The 23801-nt window shown below is 35.3% G+C and overlaps 2 protein-coding genes across 2 annotated transcripts; both read left to right on the forward strand.

Moving 5' to 3' along the window:
• Window positions 1-1337: 1337 nt before the first annotated feature.
• Window positions 1338-5161, forward strand: LOC137624458 (hemocyanin B chain-like). The gene is made up of 3 exons (XM_068355225.1): window positions 1338-1497; window positions 2948-4471; window positions 4610-5161. The coding sequence occupies exons 1-3, from the start codon at window positions 1452-1454 to the stop codon at window positions 5029-5031; spliced, it is 1992 nt and encodes a 663-aa protein (XP_068211326.1). The 5' UTR covers window positions 1338-1451; the 3' UTR covers window positions 5032-5161.
• Window positions 5162-12754: 7593 nt separating this feature from the next.
• On the forward strand, window positions 12755-16671 carry LOC137624459 (hemocyanin B chain-like). The gene is made up of 3 exons (XM_068355226.1): window positions 12755-12906; window positions 14442-15965; window positions 16104-16671. Exons 1-3 carry the CDS (start codon window positions 12861-12863, stop codon window positions 16523-16525), a joined length of 1992 nt encoding a protein of 663 aa, XP_068211327.1. The 5' UTR covers window positions 12755-12860; the 3' UTR covers window positions 16526-16671.
• The last annotated feature ends 7130 nt before the right edge of the window (window positions 16672-23801 follow it).

Below are 23801 nucleotides of genomic sequence, written 5' to 3' on the forward strand. Positions count from 1 at the left end.
ACCACGATGCAGACTTCAGGACAGAGTAGTTGGGGCGGCAACGGACATTGTTATTCCCGAATCTTACCGCCTCACTTTTAGCAAAGAATTTTTTTAGTATATGACACTGCAGTTGGAAATACTTTAGTAATCGTCTCACTATTTTGGTACTATTGTTTATGTGGTTAATGATTATATTTCTTTTAATAATCATTGCCAAACTCTTGATATACCTTTTTATGTATATTTTTGCACCTGAACAGTATTATAAAGTTTAATTTATATTAATTCTATTAAAGACAGTGGTTAATGTTTATATTTCTTTTAATAACCTTTGTCAAACTCTTGATAGTAATATTTGTTTCAAACTCTTCATAATACCTGTTGGCGAAGTCAATTAGTAGCAAGTTGCCGAATCTGACATTCGCTCTTCAAGTGAACTTCGCTCAATTAGCTTCGCTGAAAAATATTCAGTTGAAAGTGACTTCGCTCAAACGACTGGCAACAAAAAATACTCTTTCTTTTGTATTCAAAATTGAAATCAATCCATATGCACGATAAGCGATTGACCTAGCTTGCTAATTTACTATTTTGAAACTTCCAATTCTCACTTTGTGATCTTTTGCATGCTCCGAAAACTATTCTAATTATGGTTTGATCTTCATCGCACATTTGCTCATGCTTTTGGCTGCATGACTCTAAACTTCTTCGTCTAGGCCTCTTGAACCTAGGAATAAAGTAATTTTTTACTTATAGTTAGTATTAGAGACAATAATTAACACAATTCTTTTATTGCTATTATCATCATTATAATTATTACCAGTCAATCTCTGGCTCTTTTTAGATTAAAATGCTACAAGCAGAAGGGCACCGTTAAAGGGAGCAGTCCAGTAAGGAAAAATAGAAAAGTTAAAAAGTAAATAATAAAATATGAATAAAATACATGACGATAAATAACAAATAATAAGAAACACCTCGACCTAAAACGCATGACACTTATTGTAGAAATAAAGAATCACATTACAGATGAATAAATTAAAAACCAGAAACTCATCTTCTCAACAAAGAGCCCAGTAAAGAAATTAGGTTGTACAAATGACCGCAATATGTAAGGTGATGACATGCATTTTCCGAAAAAAGAAAAAAAAATAATTTCCTCCAGTGTTTGTCTTCTAAGATAATCTAAAATTGAGGCCCTTTCTGCATCAGACTGAATAATATGTTAAATAGTATGTTTTGCCCTTGACTGCCTTTAGGGGCAATAATATAATTGAATGCACTCAAGGCTGTCATAGACAAAGAAAACATACTGATTCCGAATCTTTCTTATCAGATGCAAGATACTGATGCTACTGGACCCTCTTATTATCACTTGGAAAGATGGACTTTGCCTTTCATCGCGCAAGCACCAAAAGTATTTAAGGAGGTCAGACGCTTTCTGGTGTCACAGACCCTTCTCCTGTCCAGTCACAATGAAGGTCCTTGTCTTGTGCGCTTTTCTGGCGCTTGCTGCCGCAGGTAAGTAAACATTCCATTGCTTAAGTGCTTAACAATGTTCTTTTGCATCAAACCCACAGATACTTCTAATATCTAAGGTTATTACTTTTATCATATATTTGAATTTCTTAATATCTAAATCAAAAGAGATTCTTCAATTTTGTTCTATAGAGCTAAAGAAAAGTAGTTTTTCACGAACGGGTAGAGGCAACTGAATATTTATCTAATGACATTGCTTCAAGTCATACAATTATGCAGAATATTATTATTTTGAAATTTTGATCCGTGCTCAAGTTTGCAATTTTCCTTCACTTCTCAGGAAGAACCTTAGTCTTGCATAAAGTTATAGTGCCCTTTAAAAGCCTATAAAAGATCCCTTGAAATATCTTTTACAACAATTTACATAATACAACACATATTAAGGTAGAGAGAATACAGTATCTTGGATTTATATGGACCGATAAAATAATAACTGAAAAGCTTTAGTTGTCAATAAGGAAAATATTGGTTCAAAACATAAAATGTAAAGACCCAAGAAAACATAAAACTATGAGACCTGTTAACTAGTAATATAATAGTTTGCTTTCCCCTGCTTAGATTATATATACATACATACATACACACATATTATATACATATATATATATATATATATATATATATATATATAATATATATATATATATATATATATATATATATATATATATATATATATATATATATATACACTTCATTATTCATGTCTTCTTCAAAAGGGTATAAAAGTTCCGTAGCTTGCATAAGTACTCAAACGCATTATATATCCAGGACATTTATCACCATATTTCATTAAAGCTGTTTTAAAATTAAAAAGGGAAAAGCGCATTTACTAAAAAGGAGAAAAATTACAATTAGGAAAGATGCACATGTCTCGGAAAAACATCATAAACCCCCCCCCCCAAAAAAAAAAAAAAACACGCAAACAAATCCAATATTTTGAAATATTCTGATAAACCATATTTAGAATATTCAAATCACATAAGGGATTCACATCATAAAGAAACTTCCAATTTTGCAATGTCTTTCTAACATAATTGTGTTCTTCTCTTTATTGAAATTTCTCACGTTTGTAACATGTTTTACTTTTTATAGCCATAGAGATACTATAAGTCAATGTTGCTAAACCTCAGTGAAATTCATACGGAAATGGTATATGCTTTATCTCTGTCAAGGTCTACCAAAAAAACCTGTGATAGATTTCACCAGCTTACAATATAAAATTTTAGCATATACCTTCCAGTCATATTATATATATATATATATATATATATATATATATATATATATATATATATATATACATACACACACACACACACATATATATATATATATATATATATATATATATATATATATATATATATATATATATATATAACAACCATATTCCCGAGAATAAATTATATATATATTTTTTTTTCTACAGACACCCCGTTACCCAAGAGACAGCAAGATGTCAACCACCTACTGTGGAATGTGTATGACCATCACCACTTTGATGATCTGAAAGGATATGCTGCCTCCTTTGACCCAGTAGCCGACAAGTCACAATATAAGGATGGAGGAGAAGCTGCGGAACACCTAGTCCAGGAATATAAAGACCACAGGCTCCTTGAACAACATCACTGGTTCTCCCTCTTCAATGAACGCCAAAGAGAAGAGGCCCTTATGCTCTTCGATGTCTTCATGCAATGCAAGACCTGGGACTGTGCTGTTCATAATGCTGCATACTGGCGTGAACATATGAATGAAGGAGAGTTTGTTTATGCTTTGTACACAGCTGTTATTCACTCAGACCTTGGACATGGCATTGTTCTTCCCCCACTCTATGAAGTTACCCCTCATATGTTCACAAACAGTGAAATTATCCAGAAGGCTTACACAGCAAAGATGACTAATCAACCAGGTAAATTTGAGATGGAATTCACTGGTACAAAGAAAAATAAGGAACAACGTGTGGCTTACTTTGGAGAAGATATTGGAATGAATCTCCATCACGTCACATGGCATATGGATTATCCCTTCTGGTGGGAAGACAAATATGGAGGACACTTGGATCGCAAGGGAGAACTTTTCTTCTGGGTTCATCATCAGTTGACTGTTCGCTTTGATTCAGAGCGTCTCTCCAACCATTTAGATATGGTGGATGAACTCCAGTGGGAGAAACCAGTCGAAGAAGGCTTTGCCCCACATACTATCTACAAGTACGGAGGCGAATTCCCTGCCCGTCCTGACCATATTCACTTTGAAGATGTTGATGGAGTAGCAAGAGTTCGTGACATGGTTATTACAGAAAGTCGCATCCGTGATGCTATAGCTCATGGATACATCACAGGCAAAGATGGCAAAGTTATTGATATCATGAATGACCAAGGCGTTGACAAACTTGGTGACATCATTGAATCTTCTATGTACAGCCCCAATGTCCAGTATTATGGAGCTCTCCACAACATGGCTCACATTATGCTTGGCCGTCAAGGAGATCCTCATGGAAAATACAATATGCCTCCAGGTGTAATGGAACATTTTGAAACCGCTACTCGTGATCCTACATTCTTCCGTCTTCATAAATATATGGATAACATCTTTAAGGAACATAAATATAGTCTTCCTGAATACACTCATGAAGACCTGGACTTCCCTGGTGTCAACATTGATAGCCTTAGCATTGAGGGAGAGCTTAAAACGTTCTTTGAAGACTATGAATTTGACCTTCGAAATGCTGTAGACTCTGCTGAAGGTATTGCTATGGTTGAACTGAAAGCCAATGTTCATCGTCTAAACCACAATGACTTCTCCTATGTTGCTGATGTCAACAATAATAATGGAAATGAAGTTGTCGGTACTTTCCGCTTATACCTTTGCCCCGAATATGATAACAATCATGAACAGTTTGATTACACAAATGGCAGCTGGCACTGTATTGAAATGGACAAATTCTGGAAGAAGTGTAAGTATGCTACTTGCAAACATTTATGGATTCCATATCTATTAAAGTACTTCTAATCTTTATATTTCTCTGTAATTAGGTTTAAAAGTGAGTGTATGTTTTATACATATTCTATTAATATTTTACTCTCAATTACAGTGTCTCCTGGAGGAAATCATGTGGTAAGGAAATCCAGTGACTCTGCAGTCACTGTTCCTGATGTACCTAGCCTGCAGTCTCTCATGGATGCAGCTGACAGTGGTAGTTTTAGCATGCCCGAATATGAAAGGGCTTGTGGCATCCCCAACAGAATGCTTTTGCCCAAAGGTACAAAAGACGGAATGGAATTTGCTCTATTTTTGGCAGTCACTGACGGAGGCTATGACCTAACACATCCTGATGTTGAATCTGAGCATGGTGGAACTCACGCTCACTGTGGAGCCCATGGTGAAATCTACCCAGACAAGCGTCCTATGGGATTCCCTCTTGATCGTCATATCTCAGACAGACGAGTATTTGACGAAACTACCAATATCAAGATTACACATATCAAGGTATTCCATGATGAACAACACCACTAAGGTCTTTTTGCCGTCATAACAACCACTCTGATATGATAGAAAAAATTGAAAAATTATCAGTTTTGTTTATTATGGAAATTCCTAAAATCTAAATCCATAAAAATAAAGATATAAAATGAAATACACATAATTCTGGCGTTTTTATATTCTTAACAATAGCCGGTGCCTTTACGTAAAGCTTTAACCTGGTCTTAAAACAAAAAAGAGGTGCATATGGTTAAAATAGTAAAAAAATGGGGTTTTAAAATTAGATAAATGGATAACATGATATATATATGTATATATATATATATATATATATATATATATATATATATATATATATATATATATATACAAGATGAGTTATAAATGCATTCCACAGATATATATTATAATTATCCTGCATGTATTTAAATTTCTATACATACAGTATATACAAATAATTTGATATGCAATGGTATCACAACTCAGCTGTAGATTATAGGTGTTCTGCTGAAACTTAGTGTCAGGATTTATTAGACTTGAAAAGTTTTACATAAATATTTCACTTTGTAGTAACGTTGTACAACATCCTAATATGTTACTCATCTTGAGCATGAATGATATATGATAACATTATGCTTTTCCTTATGGAATCTCGAACTCTTAGTATTACTGATCATCATAAGACCAGCAGCAAATCTAGTTGAAAAAAAAATTAATACTACAAGGGCAAGGGGAAAAATACAAAAAGAATACACATAGACGTAAATGTATACTAAAATTTAAACTTATGACAGATAACTAAATAAAGAAATAATATTATAAACTACGAAACGAGACCTATGTCAACATCGTAAAAAACAATTTGCAAAAAGATTTCATTTCTGAAGTTCAACTAATTCAACTACTTGATATAAAAGATCATTCCACAATTAGTCTCCTGCCGAACTAAGACTTCTAGAATACTGTGTTGTCTTCTTCTTTCCCACCCATATTCCAACACTGAGGGATTAGATGCCTGATGCGGCCCCTCCAATGCCTTCTCTTCCACCACACCTCTTCTCTCCATATCAAGCTTCACCTTATTTTGCAATTTATTTCGCTCATCTCCCTCTCAATCTTCTCCCCCGGGTTCACAGGATCTTCCCAAGCCCTCTTCACCATCCACCTTCAACATGTGCCTACATCATATCAATCGTGACACTTTTATAATCTGTTATCTTTACCATGACTGCCATTCTAGTTTAGCTTCTTTTTTTTTTTTTTGTCTTAAAGCCAATGTTTTTTTATCCATACATAAACACTGATTTTATAGATGTGCTATAGATCTTGACTTTTAGCTTGATTGGCATTTTCTTATCACATATCTATCTCAATAACTCCCTCTACTTCCCCCCAGGCTTCTTTTATCCTATTCTAAACTTCAGCCTCGCATTCTCCCTTCAGAATTAGAGAAGATGCAAAGTATCTAATTTTTTTCACCTGTTTTATATCCAAGGCTCTACTTTAATGTATGGTTTCTGAACTTACTTTCTTTAATGCACACCATAACTTCAGTGTTATCCATACTTACCTTCAAACCTTCCCTCTCCAAAGACTCCTGCTATTCCACAACACTTGTCTGTAAGCCTTCCTCGTTTTCAGCAGTGATCACCAAATCACATGCATATAGCAACTCCCATAACTCTATTTCTAATCTCTTCACATAACACATCCAAGACGAGCACAAATAAAAACAGGTTTAATACTAACCCTTGATGTAATCCACCACTAACTTCAAAGGTTTTTGTTTTCATACCAGATGTTATTACTTTTGCCCTTGTTCTTTTGTACATCATCCCAGCCATTCTAACCAACTTCTCAGGGACTTTCTTCTTCCCCATGCACCACAACATCATTTATCTTGGTCATTTATCATAATCCTCCTCTAGATCTACAAAAGCACTAGAGATCTTCTGGTTTCCCTCTACCCCCTTTTCCTGTAGCTGCCTTACTATGAAGAAGGCATCCACAGTCCCTCTCTCCATCATGGATCCTTATTGCTGTATACCAACATTTACAATCTCTCACCTCGTTCCCTCTCAAAAACCATGCTCTATTAGTTTAATTCCCTTGTGGCTACCACATTCTAGGACACTGTGTAGCATTTGAGCCTAAAGGAAGAAAAGTCAAGATTATTCAGGATTAACTGCACACCTTGTATAAAGTAGAGGATTGTACACTCGCCTGCAAAGAGATCGCTACCTTGTTAGAAATGTTCCGCTCAAATGGTTGTCAATTATTTTTTATTATATCGTACAAATTTTAAATTTCCTCTTGGGTATATTTTTAAATTGATATATACGATGATATAATTTCTTTTCACAATGAAAATCATTGTCATATTTACATAATTCAAGAAAAACGAGAAACAGCATGAAACATTATGAAACTTTTTATTCATTTAGAATCTATCGTAAATTGTAGGACATGAAATTAACTTTTTATTTAATCATCATATATTTACTTATATTTATTATCATTACCTTTAATCATTTTGATGCAGTTTTCATATAATTTAGTTAGTCTCCTTTTTTAGATTAAAATATCCATCATTATCATATTTTTCTTTCAAGTGATTCGGCAACTATTACTTCACCAGAATGACGTAAAACAGATGAAAACTAGTAACTGAGTCAGCTGATTATATGAAACAAGGCCAAGTTTTTATAAATTGTTATGGCTCATAATAGAAAACAACATAATTTTCTAGCATTGCGCAGTTCCATCGTGAATATGCACAAGGCCAACAAACCGAAAACCAAAATAGTGTGACAATTAAACACACAAAACAACAGCATATCAATGGATGATATAAAAGCTGAATTGGGAACTGTGAACCGAATGCAGGGGCAAGGTAGAACTAAACTCACTAACCAGGGAGAAGACGAAATGATTGTCGATTTTGCTGCTCGTCATCCATTAACTAACACAACAGTTTCCGCGTCTGTCATTAGTAGGAAGAATATCAGAAGTTTCCGAGTACTGAGGTTGTGAACAGGTCCACTCACAGAGAACCCATTCGAGTCAGTTTTGTTGCTGATGATGCAAGGACCATTCTAGGCCTATGATCTGCATCTTTCGGCTTAATTTGTCCTTCCATGATGTTGTTTTGCTTGGCTTATTGCGGCTGTGGAGTAACTGACTTGAGCACTAATAATACATGGTTCTCTAACGTCAGCTGGTAGACTGCTACGAGAGCAGTATCGCCTCTATTTTTATTTCTGTCTCTTTGGTGGTGGTGTTATATACTTACAATCGGATTGGTGTACTTGGTCAGTTCTTGTACAGACTCCAGGTGTTATAGGAGGCATGCTGTGGCCCAAGGGCACTGCCCATTCCCTCGTCTCTTATGACGTGTCCGTGAACTACTGAAGACCCGGTGAACGTGTTAGCCGGAGGAAGAGCCTTTCTCCAGGTTCATCCTAAACAGCATCATTGCTAATCGAAACTGGGACTCTCCTATCAGACTACTGCCCGATGAGGGTCGCTGTCTTGTGAAGTGTCTCTTTAGATATCATTGAAGGGACTGAAAATAGAGATATCCTTTCGGGACAAGACATTCCAGGGAGGTTAAGGCCTTCCAGGCCCCTTCTGCAAATGCTGTGTTGGTAGATGGGGCTGTTGAAGGCGAGGGAAAGCTAGTTCCCAAAGATAATGGTTCATCCCAAGGTGGGAAGACTCCTCACCCGAAGATATCAATGTCTTTTCCAAATAAATCGGTATTTGTTTGAGGACCATACTGAATTTTTCGATTCATCTTGATCCCAGATCATAATTGAACGCGAGGAGTTTGTCCTGTTGGATGTCATCCATGTAACGCAGGAGACAAATGTTGTTGGTGTGTCCGAAGCTCAGATGGATTGGAATCTGGAAGTCTGGAAGTATGCATACTTCAGATCAATAGACATTACAATGTCCAAATAGCATTATTATATCTTGAATATTGTGGCAGTTCATGATAGATTTGTAACTAAAATACCGGATCTGTATTATTTAAAATATTGAACTACTAAATACTTCTTATCACCAAGTTTACTCTATCTTTGGATTCACTTGGATTAACCACATGCAAGCTTACATTCAAGTACAGCTACCCTATCCATGACTTAAACAAATGCCTTAAGATCTTGATACAAAAGTAAACAGTCAACTTACCCACACAGTTGCCAAGAGAAATATGTGCTGAATTCATCTTTATTAAAAACATTAATGTAAAAATACGGTTCTATACCGTTTCGACGAAGTCCGTTTGAGCTAAATTGTTTTGAGCGATACTTTTTAGGTGTTGGACGTTTTCAGCGGAACTATTTGAGCGATGATTTATGCGTATACTTTAAGTGCCAATAAAATCTTACTATTTAGGGGGAAACTAGAATTTAGCATTTTAAAATCAATAGACTAGAGTTTTTCATATAGTAAGGATATGTGAATCATCGTTTTTTTTTAATTTGATGGTAATTACTTGTCCATTTACCCATCATTGAAATCATTATATTAAAGCGTGGACGAGACTAAGTAAGTTATATCAGATTCATATATAGAAAGGACAAAGTCACTCTAAGAACTATTATATGACAATATGAGGCCTATAACAGCAAAGGACGATAAAACACAACTTTAGATTGCAGAAATGACAATAATTATACGGAAAAGATGAGCATTCGCATAGTGGTGATTCAGTGAAAGTTCACATGGAAAAGGTTGAGGATGAATCACTGATCACTGCCGAATAGACACACGATTCACCACGATGCAGACTTCAGGACAGAGTAGTTGGGGCGGCAACGGACATTGTTATTCCTGAATCATACCGCCTCCCTTTTTAGCAAAGATTTTTTCTTATTATATGATAGTGGAGTTGGAAATACTATAGTAATCGTCTCACTATTTTGGTGCTATTGTTTATGTGGTTAATGATTATAATTCTTTTAATAATCATTGCCAAACTCTTGATATACCTTTTTATGTATATTTTTGCACTTGAACAGTATTATAAAGTTTAATTTATATTAATTCTATTAAAGACAGTGGTTAATGTTTATATTTCTTTTAATAACCTTTGTCAAACTCTTGATAGTAATATTTGTTTCAAACTCTTCATAATACCTGTTGGCGAAGTCATTTAGTAGCAAGTCGCCGAATCTAACATTCGCTCTTAAAGCATCACTTTAAGAGAACTTCGCTCAATTCGCTTCGCTGAAAAATATTCAGGTGAAAGTGACTTCGCTCAAACGACTGGCAATGAAAAATACTCTTTCTTTTGTATTCAAAATTGAAATCAATCCATATGCATAATAAGCGATTGACCTAGCTTGCTAATTTACTATTTTGAAACTTACTATTCTCACTTTGTGATCTTGAGCATGCTCAGAAAACTACTCTAATTATGGTTTGATCTTCATCGCACATTTGCTCATGCTTTTGGCTGCATGACTCTAAGCTTCTTCGTCTAGGCCTCTTGTAGCTAGGAATAAAGTATTTTTCTGGGTCGACCTGTGACGCCTGGGGAAAAAGAGACTCCGGCCATGGTCCAAACAGAAGAACCTTTCCAAATCGGTTCCTCTGCAATTCCCTCCTCCACAAGTGACGATTCATACAGACGTGTCTCTAAGTGGTTGGGGGGGATATTACAACCAACAGATGTTTCAGGGCTCCTGGTCCCCCGCCATGAGACACTTCAACATCAATGTACTACAAGCCATGGCAGTATTCCTGATCCTGAAGCGGCTCTCCCCGCCACAGTCCACTCATATCAGGATAGTTTAGATAGCACGGCAGTGGTGTACTGAATAAACAGAAGTGGATCAAAGTCTCCCAACCTCAATCAAGTCCTGGTCACGGTTTTCGTCTTGGCAGTAGCCAAGAACTGGTTCCTGTCGGCATCTCACCTGGCAGGAGTCCAGAACGTGGTAGCGGACTCACTATCCCGGACAAAACCACTGGAGTCAGAATGGTCTCTGGACATGAATTCTTTCCGGTGGATTTCCATGCTGGTTCCCAGTCTCCAGGTAGATCTATTCGCGACACAACTGAACCACAAACTTCCTTGTTATGTGACCCAAAACCTGGACCCTCAGGCATATGCTATTTACCTTTTCCCTCCGGTGAATCTTCTGATGAAAGTCTTACACAAGTTACGCTCCTCCCAAGGAGCAGTGGCTTTAGTAGCACCGTACTGGCCAAAGACCAGTTGGTTTCCACTCCTCCGCGAGTTGAAACTACGTCCCTTCCGGATCCCATTCCCCAAGCTGACCCAATTAGTCCAAACTCTGACTGTGTCAGATTCCTCAAGGGTAGCCACAACCCTTACTTTGTGGATTTCATGAAGTTTGCAGCCCACAGGGACGAGAACATTGACCCAGAAAATGTCCTCTTCATAGAGTCAGACAAAAGGGACTCTACCATTAGACAGAACGATTCAGCTGTTAAGAAATTAGCAGATTTCCTAAAGAAGTTAGGACATTCTCTCATGACTTCTAATATGGCCATATCATTCTTTAAGTCCCTATTTGACAAGGGCCTAGCAGCTAGCACTATAACTACGATTAAGTCAGATCTGAAAAAGATCTTTCTCGTGGGTTTTCAATATTGACCAGGCAGATTCCTATTTCTCATCTATTCCGAACGCATGCGTTAGGCTCAGACCTTCGATTCGCCCACAAAAGGTCTCTTGGTCTCTGAAAGACGTACTAAAGCTAGCTTCGGACACGGATAACGAATCCTGCTCCTACATCACTCTTCTTAGGGAGACCTTATTCCTAACGGCCTTGGCCTCAGGTGCTAGAATCTCAGAATTAGCAGCTCTCTCACATAATCCTGAAAATATAGAATTCCTCCCGTCAGGCGAAGTACTACTTTCTCCAGACAGAGCTTTTCTAGCTAAAAACGAGAACCCGCAAGATAGGTGGTCCCCTTGGAAGATTATCCCTCTTCCCCAAGATACTACTCTGTGTCCAGTCACCACACTCAGGGCCCTTTTTAGCTAGAACCGCCACCCGCTCGTCTGGCCCCCTGTTTCTCAGAGAACAAGGAAGCACTGTTTCCATCCAAGGCATTTCCCCAGAAATAGATTTTTCCTTTGTCAAAATCCCTTTTTTACTTATAGTTAGTATTAGAGACAATAATTAACACAATTCTTTTATTGCTATTATCATCATTATAATTATTACAAGTTAATCTCTGGCTCTTTTTAGATTAAAATGCTACAAGCTCAAGGGCACCGTTAAAGGGAGCAGTCCAGTAAGGAAAAATAGAAAAGTTAAAAAGTAAATAATAAAATATGAATAAAATACATGACGATAAATAACAAATAATAAGAAACACCTCGACCTAAAACCCATGACACTTATTGTAGAAATAAAGAATCAAATTACAGATGAATAAATTAAAAACCAGAAACTCATCTTCTCAACAAAGAGCCCAGTAAAGAAATTAGGTTGTACAAATGACCGCAATATGTAAGGTGATGACATGCATTTTCCGTAAAAAGAAAAAAAAAAATAATTTCCTCCAGTGTTTGTCTTCTAAGATAATCTAAAATTGAGGCCCTTTCTGCATCAGACTGAATAATATGTTAAATAGTATGTTTTGCCCTTGACTGCCTTTAGGGGCAATAATATAATTGAATGCACTCAAGGCTGTCATAGACAAAGAAAACATACTGATTCCGAATCTTTCTTATCAGATGCAAGATACTGATGCTACTGGACCCTCTTATTATCACTTGGAAAGATGGACTTTGCCTTTCATCGCGCAAGCACCAAAAGTATTTAAGGAGGTCGGACGCTTTCTGGTGTCACAGACCCTTCTCCTGTCCAGTCACAATGAAGGTCCTTGTCTTGTGCGCTTTTCTGGCGATTGCTGCCGCAGGTAAGTAAACATTCCATTGCTTAAGTGGTTAACAATGTTCTTTTGCATCAAACCCACAGATACTTCTAATATCTAAGGTTATTACTTTTATCATATATTTGAATTTCTTAATATCTAAATCAAAAGAGATTCTTCAATTTTGTTCTATAGAGCTAAAGAAAAGTAGTTTTTCACGAACGGGTAGAGGCAACTGAATATTTATCTAATGACATTGCGTCAAGTCAAACAATTATGCAGAATATTATTATTTTGAAATTTTGATTCGTGCTCAAGATTGCAATTTTCGTTAACTTCTCAGGAAGAACTTTAGTCTTGCATAAAGTTATAGTGCCCTTTAAAAGCCTATAAAAGATCCCTTGAAATATCTTCCACAACAATTTACATAATAGAACATATATTAAGGTAGAGAGAATACAGTATCTTGGATTCATATGGACCGATAAAATAATAAATGAAAAGCTCCAGTTGTCAATAAGGAAAATATTGGTCCAAAACATAAAATGTAAAGACCCAAGAAAACATAAAACTATGAAGTCTGTTAACTAGTAATATAGTAATTTGCTTTAACCTGCTTAGATTATATATACATACATACATACACATATACTATATATATATATATATATATATATATATATATATATATATATATATATATATATATATATATATAATATATGTATATATATATATATATATATATATATATATATATATATATATATATATATATATATATATATATATATAGATACACACTTTATTATTCATGTCTTCTTCAAAAGGATATAAAAGTTTCGTAGCTTGCATAAGTACTCAAACGCATTACATATCCAGGATATTTATCACCATATTTCATTAAAGCTGTTTTAAAATTAAAAAGGGAAAAGCGCATTTACTAAAAAGGAGAAAAATTACAATTAGGAAAGATGCACACGTGTCTCGGAAAAACATCAAACCGCCCCCCCCCCCCCCCCCAAAAAAAAAAAAAAAAACACGCAAACAAATCTAATATTTTGAAATATTCTGATAAACCATATTTAGAATATTCAAATCACATAAGGGATTCACATCATAAAGCAACTTCCGATTTTGCAATGTCTTTCTAACATAATTGTGTTCTTCACTTTATTGAAATTTCTCACATTTGTAACATGTTTTACTTTTTATAGCCATAAAGATGCTAAACGTCAATATTACTGAACCAAGTGAAAATTATATGGAAATGGTATGATATAAGTCAATGTTGCTAAACCTCAGTGAAATTCATACGGAAATGGTATATGCTTTATCTCTGTCGAGGTAGACAGATTTCACCAGTTTACAATATAATAATTCAAGAATATACCTTCCAGTCATATAATAATATATATATATATATATATATATATATATATATATATATATATATATATATATATATATGTATATATATGTATATATATGTATATATATGTATATATGTATATATATGTATGTATATATATATATAACAATATTCCCTACACTAAATTAAATATATTTTTTTTCTACAGACACCCCGTTGCCCAAGAGACAGCAAGATGTTAACCACCTACTGTGGAATGTGTATGACCATCACCACTTTGATGATCTGAAAGGATATGCTGCCTCCTTTGACCCAGTAGCTGACAAGTCACAATATAAGGATGGAGGAGAAGCTGCAGAACACCTAGTCCAGGAATACAAAGACCATAGGCTCCTTGAACAACATCACTGGTTCTCCCTCTTCAATGAACGCCAAAGAGAAGAGGCCCTTATGCTCTTCGATGTCTTCATGCAATGCAAGACCTGGGATTGTGCTGTTCATAATGCTGCATACTGGCGTGAACATATGAATGAAGGAGAGTTTGTTTACGCTTTGTACACAGCTGTTATTCACTCAGACCTTGGACATGGCATTGTTCTTCCTCCACTCTATGAAGTTACCCCTCATATGTTCACAAACAGTGAAATTATCCAAAAGGCTTACACAGCAAAGATGACTAATCAACCAGGTAAATTTGAGATGGAATTCACTGGTACAAAGAAAAATAAGGAACAACGTGTGGCTTACTTTGGAGAAGATATTGGAATGAATCTCCATCACGTCACATGGCATATGGATTTTCCCTTCTGGTGGGAAGACAAATATGGAGGACACTTGGATCGCAAGGGAGAACTTTTCTTCTGGGTTCATCATCAGTTGACTGTTCGCTTTGATTCAGAGCGTCTCTCCAACCATTTAGATATGGTGGATGAACTCCAGTGGGAAAAACCAGTCGAAGAAGGCTTTGCCCCACATACTATCTACAAGTATGGAGGCGAATTCCCTGCCCGTCCTGACCATATTCACTTTGAAGATGTTGATGGAGTAGCAAGAGTTCGTGACATGGTTATTACAGAAAGTCGCATACGTGATGCTATAGCTCATGGATACATCACAGGCAAAGATGGCAAAGTTATTGATATCATGAATGACCAAGGCGTTGACAAACTTGGTGACATCATTGAATCGTCTATGTACAGTCCCAATGTCCAGTATTATGGAGCTCTCCACAACATGGCTCACATTATGCTTGGCCGTCAAGGAGATCATCATGGAAAATACAATATGCCTCCAGGTGTAATGGAACATTTTGAAACCGCTACTCGTGATCCTACATTCTTCCGTCTTCATAAATATATGGATAACATCTTTAAGGAACATAAATACAGTCTTCCTGAATACACTCATGAAGACCTGGACTTCCCTGGTGTCAACATTGATAGCCTTAGCATTGAGGGAGAGCTTAAAACATTCTTTGAGGACTATGAATTTGACCTTCGAAATGCTGTAGACTCTGCTGAAGGTATTGCTATGGTTGAACTGAAAGCCAATGTTCATCGTCTAAACCACAATGACTTCTCCTATGTTGCTGATGTCAACAATAATAATGGAAATGAAGTTGTCGGTACTTTCCGCTTGTACCTTTGCCCCGAATATGATAACAATCATGAGCAGTTTGATTACACAAATGGCAGCTGGCACTGTATCGAAATGGACAAATTCTGGAAGAAGTGTAAGTATGCTACTTGCAAACATTTATGGATTCCATATCTATTAAAGTACTTCTAATCTTTATATTTCTCTGTAATTAGGTTTAAAAGTGAGTGTATGTTTTATACATATTCTATTAATATTTTACTCTCAATTACAGTGTCTCCTGGAGGAAATCATGTGGTAAGGAAATCCAGTGACTCTGCAGTCACTGTTCCTGATGTACCTAGCCTGCAGTCTCTCATGGATGCAGCTGACAGTGGTAGTTTTAGCATGCCCGAATATGAAAGGGCTTGTGGCATCCCCAACAGAATGCTTTTGCCCAAGGGTACAAAAGACGGAATGGAATTCGCTCTATTTTTGGCAGTCACTGACGGAGGCTATGACCTAACACATCCTGATGTTGAATCTGAGCATGGTGGAACTCATGCTCACTGTGGAGCCCATGGTGAAATCTACCCAGACAAGCGTCCCATGGGATTCCCTCTTGATCGTCACATCTCAGACAGACGAGTCTTTGACGAAACTACCAATATCAAGATTACACATATCAAGGTATTCCATGATGAACACCACCACTAAGGGTTTTTTTTTTTTTTGTAGTGATAACAACCACTCTCAGAACTTGAGAAAGAAAATGAAAATTAAGGGTTTTGTGTATTATGGAAACTCCCAAGATTTAGTTCCATAAAAATAAAGACATAAAATCAAATACACATCTAGCATAATTCTGGTGTTTTTCTATCCTCAAAAAATAGCCAGTCCCTTTACATAAAGCATAAACCTGATCATAAAAAAAAGGGCCACATGGTTAAAGTAGCAAAACAATGGAGCTTTAATATTAGATTTACAGACATATGGATAACTTGAAATATATATACAAAATGTGTCCTAGATATATTTAAACATATATAATATCAAATTTGGATGCATACAGTATATACAGATAATTTAATATACAATGATGCACCACCCCCAGTTTCCTTTGAATCTTAGTGTCAGGATTCAATAAACTTGAAAAGTTCTACAAAAATAATTCACTGCAGTAATGTTGTACAACATCCTATTATGTCACTTGTCTGAAGCACGAGTGACATATGAAGATCACATTATGCTTTCCGATATGGCAGTTCGAAGTGTTAATATTATTATCACCAATAGACCAGCTGCAAATTTAGTTGGAAAAAAGAATACAAGGGCAAGGGCAACAATAAAAAAAAAGCATCCCAATTATAAAAAGTAACATACACGTAGAATATATCCTAAAAATTAAACTTATGATAGATAACAAAATAAAGAAATAATAACATAAACTAATAAATGAGGCTTATGGCAACATCGTAAAAATGGTTTGCATCAACTTTTAATTTTAGAAGCTCAACTAATTCAATTGTTTAATATGAAAGATCATTTCACAATTAGGGACCTGTCGAAATAAAACTTCTAGAATACTATGTTGTCTCCTTCTTTCCCACCAAAATCCCTAAATTAACGGGTGAATTTCCTGATGCGCCCCTCCAATTTCTTCTATCAATGGCATCCTCTTCCATCAAACCACTTCTCTCCATATCATCCTTCACGTTGCTTTGCCATCTAATTCTCTGCCTCCCTCTCGATCTTCTCCCTCCACTTCACAGGTTCTTCCTAAGCCCTCCTCACTCCCTCCCCCACCATCCATCTTCAACACATGTTCACACCATCTCAATCATGACACTGTTATCACCTTTATTACCTTTACTACTTATTTCATCATTTCTCCATTGTTCAAGCACTGGTCCATAAATTAACACTGATTTTATTACTTATTTCATCATTTTTCAATCGTTCAAGCACTGATCCATAAATTAACACTGATTTTATTAATGTGCTACAGATCTTGATTTTTAGCTTGATTGGCATTTCCCTATCTCAATACCTCTCTCTACTTCACCCAGTTTTCTTTTAATCTATTTTCAACTTCAGCCTCACATGCTCTCTTCTCAATTAGAGTAGATTCAAAGTATCTAATTTGTTCCACCTGTTTTATAGCCGAGGCTCTACTTTCATGTATGGTTATCCTGTCCCTACCTTCCTTACTGCTCATCATAACCTGTCTTATCCTCACTTACCTCAAATTACCCCTCTCTAAAGCCTCCTGCCACTCAATAACCATCTCTGTAAGTCTTCCTCATTTTCAACAGTAAGAACCCAATCATATGCATATAGTAACTCCCATAACTCTTTATTCGTGACCTCTTCACATAACACATCCTTGATCAGCACAAATAAAAACAGGTTTAATGTTGACCCTTAGTGTAATGCACCACTAACTTGAAATGTTTTTCCCCTTCAAACTACTGTTATTTCTTTAGTCCTTGTTCTTTTGTACATCATCCCAACCATTCTGAACAACTTCTCTGGGAATCTTCCTCAAGTACCAAAACATCATTTATCTTGGTATTTTATCATAATTCTTCTCTAGATCTGAAAAAAAAAAACACATAAGAGCTTCTGGTTTCCCTCTACCTACTTTTCCTGTAGCTGCCCTACTATAAAGATGGTGTCCGCAATCCCTCTCCCCATCATGAATCCATACTTCTGTTTCCCAATATTTACAATCTCTCAGCTAATTCTCTCTCAAACACAATGCTCTATTAGTTTAATTCCCCCAACCCCGTAGTTACCACATTCTAGAATATTGTATAGTATTTGAACCTAAAGGAAGAGAGGGCCAGATTGTCAAGAATTATTTGTATGCCTTGTATAAGATGAAGAATTATATAAGCAATCCAGATATAACGGCAAAAGGTTGCTCATGATTATGAAAAATCTTATACAGCATGAATAATGATCTAATTAAAAGACTGTGCCAGAAAGTAATATTCAGATCAGAAATAAGCTATTTAATAAACCTTATGCTTTTGACCATCATTCAAGAGAAAAATCAGTTAATGAATACCATACAGAACAATATTAAAGACTGGCAGAATGAAAAAATAAAAACATTTCCTCCGGATATATATATCACTGAATACCATAAATTACTTTCTTAATATGCAGATTTTTTGCAACTGATGAAGGGACAGGCCAGATACATTTTTCAAAACTGAATTTGCAAACAAAAATTGTTACATGGAAATTTAAATGAGACACATATAGGTGTAAAATATTTTTATCAAAAAGACATATGTGGAGAGGATCCGTCTTAGGCCCACTAACAATCATACTTTGGGTTTTGTGATGGGTTAAATTGATAATTTGCATTAAGCATAATTTTAGATAGTGTTATTACATCATTCAGTGAACATTGGTCTATACCCAAGGGAAGGAATCAATGTATATGATTGGTTTCTTCTGCATAGATAACTAGACAGTTTTCAAGGTCAAACTAAAACTACATATGATTCAATAATATAAAAATGAATGACAATTGAGGCGTTCACAATACCAAGGGTCTCCAGACCTAAAATTACTATTATTTTTTTATATGCTTCAATGTCTTCTAATAAAATTTTTCTTTCCTCATTAAAAAGGATACTTGGATATATAGACTCCAAAATTTAAAAAAAATCTGTTTATTATAGACGAGATATGAGTGCTTGAAAATTGGCAATTTCAGAACGTTTTTTTTTTTTTTCGTGATTTTGATTTTTTTCTGCTCGTCTCCTGAAGACCCTTAGTTTTGTGAAAGCCTCAAATAAAATATTTCTTTCTTCATTAAAAAGGATACTTGGATATATAGACTCCAAAATTTTTAAAAATCTGTTTATATATAGCCGAGATATGAGTGCTTGCAAATTGGCAATTTTAGAACGCGTTCTATTCGTGATTTATATTTTTTCCGCTCGTCTCCTGAAGACCCTTAGTTTTGTGAAAGCCTCAAATAAAATATTTCTTTCCTCATTAAAAAGGATACTTGGATATATAGACTCCAAAATTTTTAAAAATCTGTTTATATATAGCCGAGATATGAGTGCTTGAAAATTGGCAATTTTAGAACGAGTTTTATTAGTGATTTTGATTTTTTCCGCTCGTCTCCTGAAGACCCTTAGTTTTGTGAAAGCCTCAATTGGGGAGTGTAAAAAGGAGGGATGGAAGTCCAAAAAAGTGTTTCTTAGATATATAGTATGAAAAAGTGTGTAACAGGAATTAAAAAGAAAGGACCTTAATATTCAAGTGGTATAATATACCTCACAAGATGGAGATATATGGTACAGTCTTGCCATTTCATACTCAGTCTCCCTCCACCTTCAAAGGTTCCTCCTAAGCCCTCCTCGCTCCTTCCCCACCTTCCATCTGCAACACGTGCCTACACTATCTCAATCCTGACACTCTTATCACCTCTCTTATCTTTACTACTTTTGCCATTCTTCATCACTTTCCAATCTTTCAAGCACTGATATTCCTAGATTTCACATCAGTATTCTCGTCTATCAAGCTTTGCTTCCTCTTTTTATCTTAGAGCCCACGTTTCTGATCCATACATGAACAAGGATTTTATTCTTATGCTAATAATCTTTATTTTTTAGCATGATTGGCATTTTCTTATCACATACCTATCTCAATACCTCCCTCTACTTCCCCTAGGCTTCTTTTATCCTATACTAAACTTCCGCCTCAAATCCTCTCTTCTGATCTAGAGTATATTCAAAGTGCCTTATTTGGTCCACCTGTTTTATAACCGAGCCTCTACTTTCATGTATGGCTATCCTTTCCCTAACCTCCTTACTACTCACCATAACCTCGATCTTATCCACACTTACCTCAAACTACCCCTCTCCAAAGTCTCCTGTCACTTTACAACCTTTCTCTGTAAGTCTTCCTCATTTTCAACAGTAAGAACCAAATCATACACATATAAGTAACTTTCATAACCCTTCATTTCTGATCTCTTCACTTAGCACACCCATGACCAGCACAAATAAAAACAGGTTTAATGCTAACCCGTGTTGTAATCCACCACTAACTTCAAAGGTTTTTGTTTCCCAAACTGCTGTTATTATTTTTGTCCTTGTTCTTTTGTACATCATCCAAACCATTCTAACTAACTTCTCTGGTACTTTCCTCTTCCTCAAGCCCCAAAACATCATTTATCTTGGTTTCTTATCATACGCCTCCTCTAGATCTACAAAAGCACTAAATATTTTCTGGTTTCCATCTAACCTCTTTTCCTGTAGCTGCCATACCATAAATATGTCATCCACCGTCATGAATCAATATTGCCGTTTCCCAATAATTACATTCTCTCACCTAGTTTCCTCTCAAAACCATGGTCTGTTAGTTTAATTCCTCTGTAGTTACAATATTCTAGATTACTATGTAGTATTTGAGCCCAAGCGAAGAAAACGCCAGGTTTTTTCAGAATTAACTGCACAACTTGTATAATGTGGAGATTGTAAAGCCAGGCAAGATCTAATGGCAAAGGCTGCTCATAATTACGAAAAATCTTGTACAGAATAAATAATGATCTAATTGAAAGACTGTGCCAGAAATTAATATTCAGATAATAAATAAGTAATTTAAAAGACCTTATGCTTTTGACTAACATTTAAGATATAAGTCAGCTAATGATTACCAGACAGAACAATATGATGAGTCGTACGTGACCCCTACAGCATGTTCAAAACCTGTTTTTTTTCCCCATAAATCATCAGCTGTCTCGAATATGGAAGTGATCGACCTGCAAGGGGTGACTAGTCTACATGCCATTGTCTGCTTTAGGACTGATTTTCGTCTAACTTCCCTCCTTCCCCGTTTTTTTAACCCCCCCCCCCCCTCCCCAGGGGTCGACCTCGACCCTGAAATACCTAAATAGGGGTAAGTGATCAAACAGCAAAGTTATTACGTAATTACAAATTGTCGAACAGTGTTGATACTTGTTTGGTTCTTTATAGTTGGAAAGTGTGGGTGGATGGTGTGTCTACCACTTGCATGACATTGGTTTTGGCTTAGATGCCATATATTGCCATGAGGTCCATTTTCCCTCAAATGCTAATTTCTGAATTTTTTTTATTTTTTGCAAATTTCTGATTTTTTTCTATTTATTTTGAATTTATCTTCAATAATGGCCAGCAGGCAGTATTCCCTCGGCATGGATGTCATCAACACACTTCTAATGGAGTTAAAAAGAGATGTTGATGATAATATGGAGCTTGCAACCTCATGTGTTTGACATTTATTTCTCTGATAATTTCTCCTTCGTATTTGTAAATATTTTTCTTATGTGTATTAGGTACTTGAAATTGATTTATATAGTGTTTTATTATTATTATTATTATTATTATTATTATTATTATTATTATTATTATTATTATTATTATTATTATTATTATTATAGTTTATGTATATATAATAATTTGATATTATTTTACTTTTTATTGGTCAGCAGTTTCTTATTTTGATTTCATTTTACTTTGATTGACTACCGATTTGCTATTTGATATCCTTTTACTTTTATTAGTTACTAATTCTATTTTCTCTTGCTGTAAGTATGGTATCAATTTTGTGTTGGTCACATCAAGCTTCCTGAAAGGACTCACTGTCATAGCTGCCCACCTAAGACTGACCACATGACAAACACCACTTGTTTGAGGAGCAGGAAGCCTGTTTGTCTATAGCTTCACTCTGTCTTGTATCTGAACTGTACCTGATAGTTATAGCTAGGTTAAATCATGAAACTTTCTTTTTTTACTACTTGTTTGTATAAATGCGGAAATTTTAATCTTTACAAAATAGATATCACCCATTTTTTATCTAAAATTTATTTCAAAGAATTTAAATTTTCTATGATAAAAATAATTGTCAAACATCTAGAAAGCCATCATATCAGTTTTATTCCGATCCACTAATAATTAGATAAATAAATAACACCTTGAAATTTTGCACACCCATTCTTCATTTCAAGTGGTAGATTGGGCTGTAAGAGTTGTTGCGGTCTGCGGCCATTTTGTTGACATACCCGAAAGGTAAGTTGGCATATCTCTATATATTCTTGTTCTGTATAGAATTCGTGATATTTTGGTATATTTTAATGCATAAATTTCATATTTTATAGGAGATACAATGATTTTCATAAGAAATTTACATTGTGAAACTAGGCCGTCAAAAAATGACCTTTAGATTTCGCCCTTGATATAACAGTAAATTACATCTTAGTGCACATTTTATTATGTATTTCTGTTCTAGGATAATATGAGTTTATTCTATAAAGAAAGCCTCTTCCTATTTCATTTAGGTACCAGAAAAAATTAGTGAAACTTGGACTAGTTTTTTGGCCAAAAGAATTTACCTTTTTTTTTCTCATTTCAGATCTTGACTTCTACGAGTCCAACTCATTTCCAGCAATTACACGCTGTTGCTTTGCCATCTAAGAAGGTGTCCCTAAAGGGATTTATGTGTATATGTATATTTCTATTTTTGTGAATATTTATGTCAAGTCTTTTTTTTGTATACTTAAATTTTTAATATATTTCCAATAAATAGTTATTTTGTAGATGGGTATCATTTATATTTTCAGTAGTTTTTAGCATTCTTTCAAGTATTTTTAGCAAGTCAAACAATACAGATTGATGCATAACTAAATTTTTCCTGAATTATTTTTGGAGTCGAGGTCGAGCTCGACCCCTAAATACCTAAATAGGGGTGTCCAAGAACGATACCTGTCCAGGGTTAAAAAATGGTAAAATTAAAGAATAAAAACATTTCCTCAGGTTAGATATATCACTAAATACCACAAATTGCTTTCTTAATATGCAGATGTTTTTGCAACTGACGAAAAGACAGGCCAGAAACATTTCTCCAAACTGAATTTGCAAACAAGAATGTCAAATGGAAATGTGAATAAGATACATATAGGTACAAAATAGTGTTATAAAAAAAA

The sequence above is a fragment of the Palaemon carinicauda genome, chromosome 31 (assembly GCF_036898095.1).
Source record: "Palaemon carinicauda isolate YSFRI2023 chromosome 31, ASM3689809v2, whole genome shotgun sequence".
Taxonomy (NCBI): domain Eukaryota; kingdom Metazoa; phylum Arthropoda; class Malacostraca; order Decapoda; family Palaemonidae; genus Palaemon; species Palaemon carinicauda.

Coding starts and splice junctions, on each gene's coding strand:
- LOC137624458 (XM_068355225.1), top strand. CDS start 1,452: ATGAAGGTCCTTGTCTTGTGCGCTTTTCTGGCGCTTGCTGCCGCAG. Junction 1,498..2,947: donor TCTGGCGCTTGCTGCCGCAG/GTAAGTAAACAT, acceptor TTTTTTCTACAG/ACACCCCGTTACCCAAGAGA. Junction 4,472..4,609: donor GGACAAATTCTGGAAGAAGT/GTAAGTATGCTA, acceptor TCTCAATTACAG/TGTCTCCTGGAGGAAATCAT.
- LOC137624459 (XM_068355226.1), top strand. CDS start 12,861: ATGAAGGTCCTTGTCTTGTGCGCTTTTCTGGCGATTGCTGCCGCAG. Junction 12,907..14,441: donor TCTGGCGATTGCTGCCGCAG/GTAAGTAAACAT, acceptor TTTTTTCTACAG/ACACCCCGTTGCCCAAGAGA. Junction 15,966..16,103: donor GGACAAATTCTGGAAGAAGT/GTAAGTATGCTA, acceptor TCTCAATTACAG/TGTCTCCTGGAGGAAATCAT.